This window comes from Hipposideros armiger, unplaced genomic scaffold (assembly GCF_001890085.2).
Source record: "Hipposideros armiger isolate ML-2016 unplaced genomic scaffold, ASM189008v1 scaffold_488, whole genome shotgun sequence".
Taxonomy (NCBI): domain Eukaryota; kingdom Metazoa; phylum Chordata; class Mammalia; order Chiroptera; family Hipposideridae; genus Hipposideros; species Hipposideros armiger.
In genome coordinates, this window is record NW_017731838.1 from 1,231,233 (window position 1) to 1,244,238 (window position 13,006).

The 13,006-nt window shown below is 38.0% G+C and overlaps 1 protein-coding gene across 2 annotated transcripts in view; it reads left to right on the forward strand.

The window, feature by feature from the left end:
- The window catches only part of KLKB1 (kallikrein B1), a 23,043-nt gene extending 12,256 nt beyond the window's left edge, over nt 1-10,787 (forward strand). The window contains exons 7-15 of one of the 2 annotated variants that reach the window (XM_019667174.1): nt 822-981; nt 2,194-2,303; nt 2,461-2,623; nt 2,723-2,835; nt 3,000-3,168; nt 6,466-6,641; nt 7,571-7,666; nt 9,720-9,859; nt 10,323-10,787. In XM_019667174.1, coding sequence (XP_019522719.1) covers nt 822-981; nt 2,194-2,303; nt 2,461-2,623; nt 2,723-2,835; nt 3,000-3,168; nt 6,466-6,641; nt 7,571-7,666; nt 9,720-9,859; nt 10,323-10,496 — 1,301 coding nt within the window. In that variant the 3' untranslated portion in view covers nt 10,497-10,787. Of the gene's footprint in view, nt 1-821; nt 996-2,158; nt 2,304-2,460; nt 2,624-2,722; nt 2,836-2,999; nt 3,169-6,465; nt 6,642-7,570; nt 7,667-9,719; nt 9,860-10,322 lie in introns of those variants that run through there. The other variant, XM_019667175.1, reaches the window with a different exon arrangement.
- Nucleotides 10,788-13,006: the final 2,219 nt, after the last annotated feature.

Sequence of the window (13,006 nt, forward strand, 5' to 3'; positions counted from 1 at the left end):
CTGCTGTCTAAGTAAAAGTTGAATAACTTGTCAGGGATATCCTCGAGAGGATGTAGTTATAGGTTGGTATAGATGACCTATAAGTTCTCTTCCAGCTTCAAGAGTCTACGTTTTTAGAAAATAGTTTTCAATAGTTGATGTCTAATTTCCCAGACTACCCATGTGAAGATACTATTTATGTTAGAGAGGATGCTCTCTCTTGATACACCTATGTTGATTTAAATTAGGTTTTCTGTCTTTCCCCTAATTGCTATCATTATTATTTAAACTTCCATATTTTAATAGAATTTGTTATCAAATTAATTAAACTGAGTACATAATATAAACACAAATAAAAATGTAATTAAGAAATAAGATTTTCTTCTGTTCTAATTTCAATGGGCACATAGCATTTTTGTTAGCTACCTGATATTTTTCTTTGTCTCTTTTTATTAAAATATTTCTCATAATATTCAGGAAAATATAACACAAAATTTCATGCCCATAAGACATGGAATTTAGGGCAAAGGTAATATAAAGAAAATATGAACCCATGCTGAGTAACCTAACTATTTTGCACTGGATGAATTGGAGTTAAGAGCATAGGTTGACCTGTTTTATTTCTCTGACATAGGAATCTGTCTTTTATGAGAGTTCCAACAATACTTCCTTCTCTAAATGGCAAACAACAAGTTTGGGGATACACTGACATTTTTTCACTTAGGAAGTTTAGAGCTATGAGTAACAAATAGTCATAATTTCCTTGGTTATGATGACAAAGTACAAGCAAATTTAGCATCACGCCATTTGCTGAGTAACATCTTCCCTCTGTGAGTTCACAGGTTGCCACATGAACATGTTCCAACACGTTGCATTTTCGGATGTGGATATTGCCAGAGTCATCACTCCAGATGCTTTTGTATGTCGAACCATTTGTACCTATCATCCCACCTGCCTCTTCTTTACATTCTATACTAATGCCTGGAATACAGAATCGCAAAGGTGAGTATGAATGTGTGACATTTGCTGCTGGCCTGTCATCACCTTCATTTTATTGTTTAAATTTTTTTTTTTTTTAGATTTTTAATTGGGGAAATGGGGAAGGGGAACAGTGTTGGAGAATTGGGGAAGGGGAACAGACAAGTTGCTGTCCTTTTGTTCTTCAATCTAATTGTGGAGGACGTCGCTTCACTGGCCCATGTTGGTATTATCATTGTGCTCTTCCTGGGTAAGGCAGTTGCTTGCTGGCCATTGGACGGCTGCTCACAGAGGCTCACGGCAGCTCACAAAAGCACACATCTGCTGCTGGCCAGCCCCACTGCAGCCTACACCGTCGCCGGTGACTCACGGCAGCACAACTCCAGGTTGAGCTGTTGTTCACCATCTTAGCTGTAGAGGGCAGTGTCACTGGCCCTCATGTGGGATCTGAACCAGGGCCTTGCTGCTCAGAGCTGGCATTCCAAGCCAACTCTTAACCAACGTGCCACTTGGATGGCTCACATTCGAATTTTTTTAAAGTTTTCTTAATTTCCCTTAGAATGCTTGAACCTGCCATTTAAGTGGGTATTTTTATGCCAAGAAGAGATTAGTAAAGAGATTAGCAGATTTTTCTACATATCTTCTCTTAAACATACCATGGAATCAAAGAAACAACAGCCATGGAAAAAGAAGTAGCTGATACATTTCTTATTGATCTTAATGTTTTGTATTAGCTTGACATAAAAACCACTCACTGGCAGCATATCCTTTAAACTCATCAGTTCTAACTCCTTTGTTTCAGAAACTAGAGTCTTTAATTATCCTGATCAACATTCTGGTTTGACCTCTTTACCGTCAGATAACCTACTCTTTTCTTTATATGCATGAATGGAGCTAAGAGAAGGGTATCTAGTTATATAATAGCATCAGCAGCATAAATCCCCAGCATTTGTTCTTTGTTCTCTTTTTATTTTCAATCAGAAGGTAGAACTTTACCATTCTCCTCTTTTCTGGTTTTCTGTGTCTATCAGTTTTCTTTAGAGGGAGATGTGGCTTGGTTTACATTTAATCTCTGTAATTTATGAGAATCCTGCAGTCTGACTTACTTTGAACAGAGTTTCTCAGAAGAATAAAATGTGCAAAGGTGCTTTTATTTTATTTTATTTTTCTATTAGGTGTTTTTAATTTGCTTTTAATGCAGTTTTCTTTTCTTGCTTTCTCTTCTGTTTTTAATAGAAATGTTTGTGTACTTAAGACTTCCAAAAGTGGGACACCAAGTTCCCCTACTCCTCAGGAAAACACTTTATCTGGATATAGTCTTTTAACCTGCAAACGAACTTTGCCTGGTAATGTGATTCAATAATAATATATAAAACATGACAAATTTTATGATCTTCTAACAAGTAATAGTGGTAAAACAATCCTCAATGTACCAGGAACTTATGTAAATATGGCTTATTGTTGTTTTCATTTTCTATCTTCTTATGTTTATAATTGGCATAGAGCCCTGCCATCCTAAAATTTATGCAGGAGTTGATTTCAGAGGAGAAGAATTAAACGTGACCTTCGTTAAAGGAGTGAGTGATTGCCAAGAGACTTGTACGAAGATGATTCGCTGTCAGTTCTTTACTTATTCTTCACTCCCAGAAGACTGTAGAGGAGAGAAGTCAGTGAAAATTTATTTTTCAAAGACAGTCGGCAAGATAATTTCATGAACAGCCCCCCTCTACAAAGGTTTAATCTTTATATTGATCATTTTATCTAGATGTAAGTGTTCCTTACAATTGTCTTTGGATGGTTCCCCGACTAGAATTACACATCGGAAACAAGTGAGCTCTGGCTACTCTTTGAGGTTGTGCAAAAGTGGGGACAGCTCTGGTGAGTAAACCTCACTTTTTTATAGAACTATAAAAGGGTGCCCTTATCATTTTCATAGCTTGTTTAATCGTATGTAATGGAATTATGTATTATGTCTTTCATGGCTGAAGAGGACTCTGAATCACCACTAATTCCAGTCATTAATTTCAACATTCTCTTTTCAGTCTGTGCAACAAAAATGAACGCACGCATTGTTGGAGGAACCAACTCTTCTTGGGGAGAGTGGCCCTGGCAGGTCAGCCTGCAAGTGAAGCTGAGAGCCCAGACCCACGTGTGTGGAGGGTCAATCATTGGACAGCAGTGGATCTTAACTGCTGCCCATTGCTTTGATGGGTAAGTTTTGGCCACATTTTATCCAGGGTCTTATCTTGCCTTTTTGCTTTGAAGAATCTATAATCAATTTTGCCATCATCATGTCAGTTTCTTAATGGAAGGTTATTATTTTTTAATAAAAAACATTTTAAAGCAGAAATGGTATTCAAAATGTGGAGCAACTAGTAGGGCCTGAGCACTGATCAATCTGATCCATCAGACCAAAGTAGAGTGTGTTTGGAAGCTTGATGCTTCTTGGGGAATATCACCCCTGCCTTAAAGAATAACTAAAAAATGTCCCAACTGCTGTCACCTGCACTGACCATTCCCAAAATGTATTCTTCAAAGAACAATTTTTCAGGCCCATAGAGTCACAAATGTACTAAGTGATATTAATAGTAATTAGTAAAACAAAACTGTGATAGTTTTTTATCCTATATATTTCAATGAATATAACTTGATGTAATACTTCTAATTTATCAGGCAAATAATTTACATGGCAGAATTTTAAAGTTTTATTTTTCTTTTTTTAAAGATTTTATTGGGGAATTGGGGGAGGGGAACAGTGTTGGGGAATCGGGGAAGGAGAACAGACAAGTTGCTGTCCTTCTGTTCTTCAGTCTAGTTGTGGAGGACGTCGTTTCACTGGCCCATGTTGGTATTATCATTGTGCTCTTCCCGGGCAAGGCAGTCACTCGCCGGCCATTGGATGGCTGCTCATGAAAGCTCACACTCACTGCCGGCCAGCCCCACTGCAGCTTACGCCATCGCCCGGCGACTCACAGCAGCCCAGCTCCAGGTCGAGCTGTTGTTCACTATCCTAGCTATAGAGGGTGCAGCATCACTGGCCCTCATGTGGGATCCGAACCGGGGCCCTTCTGCTCAGAGCTGGCATCCCAAGCCATCTCCTAACCAACACGCCACTCAGCCAGCCCAGAATTTTAAAGTTTTAAAACACTTTAAAGATTTTGTAGTTAGAATGGGGCTTTATTCACAGCTTTGCCACTTATCAGAGGTATGAATGATCTTGGGCAATTTGTAAAATCTCTTACCTTTATTTCCTATTTGTAAAATAGGAATGATAATAGTATCTAATTCATAACGTTATTGGAAGGGCTAAGAGACATACTTAAAAGGCTTAGTACTATCCTTGGAATATAAAAATTACTCAAAAACTATAAATTATGAATTAAATAAGAAACGTAAAAATGAACAATGCTTATAAATAAGCAAAGGAGATACTAATACAGTAATACCTTGGTTTGCGAGCATAATTTGTTCTGAAACAAACTACTCATATTGCAATACATTGCTCGTTTACCATGTTAAAATATATTAGAAATGTTTGCTCGTCTTGAGGAACACTTGCAAACCAAATTACCTGCAAGCCAATGTTTTACTGAGGTCCTAAAATAAAAGGCACTTGATCACTTTTTAAAAGTGTTTTTCGTTTTCATAGATTTTCCCCCTCCCCCAGTTACTGTGTACCAGGATTCTGGACACTGCTGCAGAAATAGAATAGTCAGAGGCACAGCTGAGCAGAGCAAGGCTCCTTCACAGTTGCCACGTTAGCAGCAGCAAGAGCCTGTGGTTAGGGCACTGCTGTGCATGGCCTTGCTAAGGGGAAGGATGTTGGAAAGACCCTGTGAAGGGAAATAGTTGTTCTCTTTTTTACTAAGTGAACCCCAGTTTGGGACCAAGAATTTTCTTTTTTTTTTCAAGCTTTATTGAGATATAGTTGACATACAACATTGTGTAAATTTAAGGTATACAATATAATAATTTGATACATGTATATATTGCAAAATGATTACCACAATTAGGTTAGTTAACATATCTATCATCTCACATAGTTAGAATGTGTGTGTGTGTGTGTGTGTGTGTGTGTGTGTGGTAAGAACTTTTAAGATTTATTCTCTTAGCAACTTTCAATTGTGCAATACAGTAGTAACTACAGTCACCATGCTGTACGTGATGTCACCAGAACTTACTCATCTTATAACTGGAAGTTTGTACCCTGTGACCACCTTAGCCCATCCCCCCACTTCCACTCCTTAGGCAGCCACGAATCTTCTCTGTTTCTCTGAGTTCGAGTATTTTAGATTCCACATGTAAGAGAGATCATACAGTATTTGTTTTCTCTGACTTATTTCACTTCGTGTGATGCCCTTATATTTCATCTATGTTGTTGCAGAAGGCAGGATTTCCTTTTTTCATGGTTGAATAATATTCCATTGCATATACCACATTTTCTGTATCCATTCATCCATTAATGGACACTTAGGTTGTTCCAATATCTTGGCTTTTGTGAATAATGCTTCAGTGAATGTGTGGGTGCAGATGTATCTTCAAGAAAGTGATTTTGTTTCCTTTGGATATATGTCCAGAAGTGAGATTGCTAGATAATATGGTAGTTCTAGTTTTAACTTGTTGAGGAACCTCCATACAGTTTTCCATAGTGGCTGCACCAATTTATGTTAAGAATCTTCATTCTTAATGGCTCAGTGTTGCGTTTGCTTATAAGAGCTAATATTCATGGAGACACTGTGACTTGATTGAAAGAAAGCCACTTTGCACCTGATATCTCCATTATTTCCTTCCAGGGTTTTGTGCATGTCTTCGACCACTCACTTGATGATAAAAATTTCCATGTACTTACACAAAATAAGACTTAGTTTTAAATAATAATTTTAGATTTCCTTTGTATATGTTCATATTCAAAGAGCTAATTTAAGTTTTCACACTTCCCAAAATATAAATAGATTTTAAATACTTTGAAGTCTCCCCTCATTCGCCCTAATAGAGGGGCTTGTGTAAACTCAGCCTGACTTCCTGACAATTCTGAATTTCATGAGAGCAATTGCTTTCAGGTTCAGTGAATGGAGCATGATTTTCCCGTGATACACTACTAGGGTCTGTCCTGGCCACAGTTTCTCTCAGAATGGGTCAGCAACATTCTTGTAATTTTACATAGAGTAAACATGAAATACTGGATTGTTGGGAAAGTCATGACGCATTTTTGCAAAGAAAAACAGAAAAAATACGTCATGACTTTTCTGACAACCCAATAATTACACTAATGTACATTTTTAATATTATTAACTCAATCTTCAGAGATTCAGTACTGCTGTGTGGGTGATGACCAATTGCCAGCAGCAGAGATTAGGTAAGTAAGTAAAAACACGTCACATGTAGTATTTTCTTCCCAGTTTTGTTGTTTGTTTGTTTGGTTTTGAAAGGTAAAGTGAAAGAGAAAAGAGACCAATATCCAAGGCTAGCATTTCTGGATTCAAACATGTATTTATTTTTCTCTCCCAGGCTTGCCTTTTCGGATGTTTGGCGCGTTTATGGGGGCATTTTAAATATGTCAGAGATAACAAAAGAAACACCTTTCTCACAAGTAAAAGAGATTATTATTCACCAAAATTATAACATCTCAGAAAATACTAATGATATTGCCTTAATCAAGCTTGAGGCGCCTTTGAATTATACTGGTATGTAGCACATTTAAGGAAACGCTGTACAGCTAAGTGGCATTAAGTTTTCACCGCACTTTGAAGGGGAGGGCAGAATCTGCAGAAACTGTCTTTACTTTCTGGTTGGTGGCATTGCGGGAAGGTCAGGATTGCCGGGGAAGATAAGAACAGTGACTGGAAATAAAATCTCCTCTTTTTAAGAGGCAAGAAATGTTCATTAGTTCTTTCAGGCTTATATGTTCTTGCAATAATAGACATAGAAATGTCTTTGCCATTTGGGAAGCATGGCTTTCGTTGACTATGTAACAGAATTACCGTTGATTTGGGCTTAGGCATATTGAAACTATATGAGGGCAAGTGGGGCCAGATGTTCATTTCCAGGTGTGACTTCACCAGAGGAGAGACTGATGCAGAAGGAAGCTCAGGTGGAGGTGCTGCCTTTCGGGTACAATGACCCAAAGTGGCTGAATGCCCACTGTGTCCATTAACAATCCTATGACCTTGGGCAAATTGCTTTAATCTCTTCGCAACTCAAACTTCATCTGTAAAATGTGCATGATAATTACCCAATTGGCTTGTTATAATAATTAAGCCAGTCAGTAGGATAAAGCAGTGACTGAAACAGTGTAGATACTCTGCTATTACCATTAAAAGTATCATACAAAGAATAAGAGACAGAACTTCTAAAATGCTGTTGACAGTAAATTCGGGTTCTGAGATTTAAAATTTAATCCAGACAATTTCACACCAAAAAATGTCATGTGAAATTGACTCTAACAGTGAGAAATTTACTTGAATCATTGACCTTAGAAACTGAGAAGGAAGCAAACGGGTTATTCTTTTTGGTGCTACTCTATAGAAAGAGAATATGGGAAAAGAAAAGTATGTATTTTTAAAGTTAACATCTGTAACGTTAACCAAACTCTAATTAAAAAAATACCTTTCAGAATTCCAAAAACCAATATGCCTCCCTACCAAAGATGATACAAATACAATTTATACTAACTGTTGGATAACTGGTTGGGGCTTCACAAAAGAAAGAGGTACAGTATGACATTTTAAATGTTGTTCCTAAAGCAAGTCTTATATGTTAAAGCACTTGGAGTGGATCAGCTCAATCGCCCTCTGTCTAAAATTATATCCAAACTCATGATCTCGCCAATGTATTGATTCTCAAATATTTGCCCAGTGATTGTTGAGAAGATGTATTTTTGCTTGGGCCTGGAAGAATTAATAAGGTAAACTTTTAAGCATCTTACTCTATAATAAAGATAATTTGTTTGACTTCACATTAAGGATTGGTCTCATGTAGGGCTAACAAGTCCACGGAAGCCCATCCTGTCCTCAGTATTAATACAGTTCTCATCTCCCAATGCCATCATGCTCCCTTAATATTCATGACCAGGAGCATAGGCACGTGCACAATCTCTTTGTATGGCAGGCTTTTCATCTTGTTTTACCTCATGCATCCTTCCTGTAATCTAATAGAGAGCCTATGAACCACTTTTTTCTCAATATTTTTTGTTATTCTTCAATAATAGTTGACATTCAATATTATATTATATTTTATTAATATTTGATATTATATTCAATATAAAATTCAATATTATGTTAATATATATTGTACAGCATAGTGATTAGACATTTATATAATTTACAAAGTGATACCCCTGATTAGTCCGGTACCCACCTGGCACCATGCATTGCTGTTGTTACTACTTGTTATTACAATATTGACTGTATTCCCTATGCTGTTATTTACATCCCTGTGACTATTCTGTGACTATCAATCTGTGCTTTTTAATCTCTTCACCGCTTTCACTTGGCAACCCCAACTGCCCTCCCATCTATGAACCACTTCTTGAACGATGCTTTTGAATGCTTAAATAAAACAAAAACAAAAGCAACTAATGCGATTGCAAGACAGTGAGCAAAAACACTTTTTAAAAGATATGGTACAGTAATACATGTGCTTCTTTATTAATATATTCATTAGCCAGTTGTTCTAATTATTATCATAACTTTGAAATTGTGATGAGCACAAATGATCATTTCAGTTACCTGCCACAACTATAATGTGATTGAAAAATATCTGTGATTTATATTGATGGCAAAGTCATAGGTAGGCTAAAATGCCTGAGATTGTTGCCTACATTCATACCTAAAGGAGGTGTTAGACCTCAGTTGCAGGGTGGTGTGAAAATAAGGATTTTTTTTTTCCTATCCAAGCTTATAGACCATGAAATTCTTTCTGTGGAACCTAGGTTAAGAAATCTGCTTATGGATACTTGGGGTATTTCAATTGCCCTTGAAAAATTTCAGGACTGATCATTCTTCCTTTCCAAAATTACATTCCTGATAGACACTATAAGTAATAATATTTGTATCATTTTTACAAAAGAGTATAGCTTGCCAAGATCTCTCCATCCCTCCTGATTCAGTCCTTTATTCAACTAATTCAAAATTTTCAAATATTTGGCTAGTACCTTGAGACAGGAAGAGTTAAAAGTAACCTTAACAAAACACAGAAAGCTCCCAACATATATCCAAGGGGAACCTCAACACTGGTGGAAATTAAATTATTTGCCAATAAATTGTTCTTCATGGAAAGCGCACTTGCATTCACTTGAAGAACAAACTACTCTTCTATTGCTAGGGGTTTGGGTTTCCCCCCCCCCAAAAGTCATATATTTTAAAAGTATCATTGTTAATATGTAAAATAAAAACTATAAGGTAAGAACTTTCAGGCTTTTGGATTGTAGACAAGAGGGAATTTCTGAGAAACTTCTATTGAGATGAGAGAATGACATAGAATATGGAAGCAAAGTCTCTGGTCAGACTAGGGCTCTGGGCTTGTCCCAACACTGCATCATAAGCCAATAAATACAGGTCTCTCTCTCTTTCCCTCTCTCTCTCTGTTTCTCTGTGTGTGTGTTTGCATGTGCTGTGTGTAACTCTTTCTCACCTTTACTATTTATACCTAAAGAAATTACCTTAATGCAAAGTTCATCATTCTGATTTGCTTTAAGACTTCAGCCTTATTTCCATATTTATTTTATTTCCTCCTTCTGAAGTTATATGTTGGTTACTTCATAGGTGAAATCCAAAATATCCTACAAAAGGCAAGTATTCCTTTGGTAACAAATGAAGAATGCCAGAAAAGATATAGAGGCTATGAAATAACCAAACAGATGATCTGTGCTGGCTACAAAGAAGGAGGAAAAGATGCTTGTAAGGTAATGCACTCGGTTATGAAAAACGTACAACAAGCTACTTGAGAAAATTTATTTCAAAATGTACTTTCCAATAGCATATTTCATCACAGTTTTCTAAAACATCTGAGCCAAATTATCTGAGAATTTCACAAATAACCCCTAACAAATTGAATACGTGTGTGTGTGCGCGCGCACACACACAGGGGTATGCTATATTTAAGGGAGGACAATTGTACATACAATAATTATACTAAAATATAAGAATATTATATTTATTTGACATTAGATTGATGGTGCCAAAACTTTTTTGCTGGACAATACGTTATTGAATTAAATCATTTTTACTACATTCAACAACTAATGAGGCACATGAGATACCTGAAGATCTATAAGAAATTGGATGTGTGTAGTGTGACTACAGAGTTTTAAAGGCACATCTGTCATAACCTCTTATCATTTTATGTTTTTACCTGCTGTGATACAGGGAGATTCTGGTGGTCCTTTAGTTTGTAAACACAACGGAATATGGCATTTGGTGGGCATCACCAGCTGGGGCGAAGGCTGTGGCCGCAGGGAACAACCAGGTGTCTACACCAAAGTTGCTGAGTACGTGGACTGGATTTTAGAGAAAACACAGAAAAGTGATGGACAGCTTTGATGAAGTGGCCAGTGTAAAGAAGCTTTATAGAGGTGGGGAATAGCCCAGTGTGTAGCGTAAGTTTTGCAATTTGGGTTCAATTCAAATACTGAGTCTTGGCAAACCTGGAAAGTGATATCTACCTTGCATCCTTGTCATAAGGATAAAAAGAGACAATGCATGCAGGGCTGCTAAGGGCAATGTCTTACAGAGGCACACTTTCAGCATTTGGTAATAGTGCTAATAATGGAAGATAATAACTGAACATCGCCATGATTGTTTGTTGTGAAATAAAATGGCAAAAGAGTGTGATTCAAGAGTGAATTTTTTTCTCATTTTGAAATAGAACTGAAGAAAAGTGACTCCAGGTGCTCGCACAGTACCTGGGATCATTCTAACCTTACTGTGTGCTCTGGAACTTGGTATATTTCAGAGATATTAGTTTCTTCTCTGTGCTTCACCTGTCTGGTCATTAAACCTACTACTGCCCATTTAATGTGGGGTGCAGTGCCAGTCAGCCTTGGTTTGGTTTTGCCAAACGGAATGTAAGAAATCTCGTAACACTCACTTTTCCTAAACAGAGATGAGTTATCTGAACCTGGGAGAACAGTGGTACACTTCTCCATTTTAGCTTCCTATCTTGGTTACCCTGGCATTGCCCCAAGGCTCCGGGCTGGCCATGCAGGGGAGACCTGTAGTTAGTTGTCTGGTTGTAGCTCCTGAAATAGGCTTATCGCACAGCCTTCATGGAGAGCAAGGAGCCTGCTTTGCTGAGAGTTCAGTGGATATTGGGATCTGCCATAGCAATTCAAGAAGCATTATTAGGTACAAAGTATCTCATAACGTTCTGTCTTGTAAATTCATGGTAGTAGGAAGTAGCCCTGGAATGAATGATATGAATCCTATGCAACACAAATCCCAGACTTGCCAGTGATAACCACACCTGATACCAGGTGGTTGGGTTCAGTGCCGTTAGCTGACTTAACATTTATGAAGAAGTGACCATTTACAAAATATTGTGTAAAATAAGTAAAAAAATAAAAAAGTGAAGTTTCTAAAGGAGATTGAGATCTTCCTTCTATACTCAGACACCCTGAGTGACAGGAAAGGCTAACGATGGAGGGGTCTGAAGAAAACCCAAGAGGTCTGGGTTATTCACAAACCATATTTGCTTCCTCCAGAAGCAAAAATCTCCAGATTTTGTAAAATCTGGCTGGATTCCAAGAAATGATTAAAAATAAACCCAACTTCATCTTTTACTTTGGCATGACATAAAGATATAGGCCTTTGTTCTGTGCGGATGTTGTTTTAAAAGGTAAAAAAATAGTTTGCAAAAAAATCTTTTATCTGCAGCTTTTCATATTGATAATTCTATAGGGTGTTTCAACAGGACTTAGCAGTGTTCACAGGGTAATAACCATTGGGCTGTTTTTGGCTAAGGAATGACCTTGTTAGGGCAAAACTGAGAGGAGAGTTTTGAAATGTGAACCTCCCCTGGGGTATCCGTGCTTGTTGTGTAAAGTTGCCAGTGGAAGCCAGTGGTACTGGAATGGTTCCTTTATTACACAGCATGTCTTCATGTACAGGGGTGAACAGAGGAGCCCTTCACACAGTAAGACTGTTTAGGACATAGAAGTGGGTAAAAGGCTAAGAAGGCGAGAGGTCGGAATTTCACCCTCATGAGGAAGACAGTAGGAGACATGGGTGTGCCACCCAGAGAGGGTGGTGGTGGCACCAAGCCTGGCAGCTGGCGCTGCTCTTGCCCTGTGACAACAGCATATGCACCTGTGAAAGACACAGCACATGTACATACCTGGTATGATGTTAGCCAATCTCTCTCCTTCCTTATCAAGGTGTGGAAAATCTCTAATTGAAACTCAAAGCTTTTATTTTAATTATTGGTTATCCCTATCTGCTCACTAAACTGGGAACAGCTTTGGAGGAAGCCCTCTTTCCTATGTCACCTAAATGAGCGTTGGAGGTTTAAAGAGCTAAAAAGATAAGCGCGAGGTCACTGACGAGTACAGAAATAGGACCAAGCTTGCCATTTGTATCCCAGGTTATGGCCCACGTTATGGGGCCTCATCCTATGAGAAGGATAAAAACAGACAAGGGCATTTATAACCATCATTGGTTATTTTTCTTATCATCTAAGGCAGAGGTTCTCAAATGGAGACAGTTTTGTCCCCCAACCCCACCCAGGGAACATTTGGCAATGTCTCGAGACAATTTTGTTTGACACACTTGGGTGAGGACGTGCTAGCAGCCTCTAGTGGATTAAGGTCAGCATTGTTACTAAACATCCTACAATGCACAGGACAGCCCTTCACAACAGAGAATTATCTGGCCAAAATATCAGTAATGCTGTGTGGTTGAGAAACCCTGATCTAAGGTCAACACTAAAGCATTATGAACAGGGGATATTTCAAAGAGAGCACGAAAGGGGTCCTGGGACATGGGAGGCTGGGCTCTTTTTCAAAGCAAACCTTGGTAAGAGAGAAGGAGCTGCAAGAGAAAGTTGCCCTTGGCTG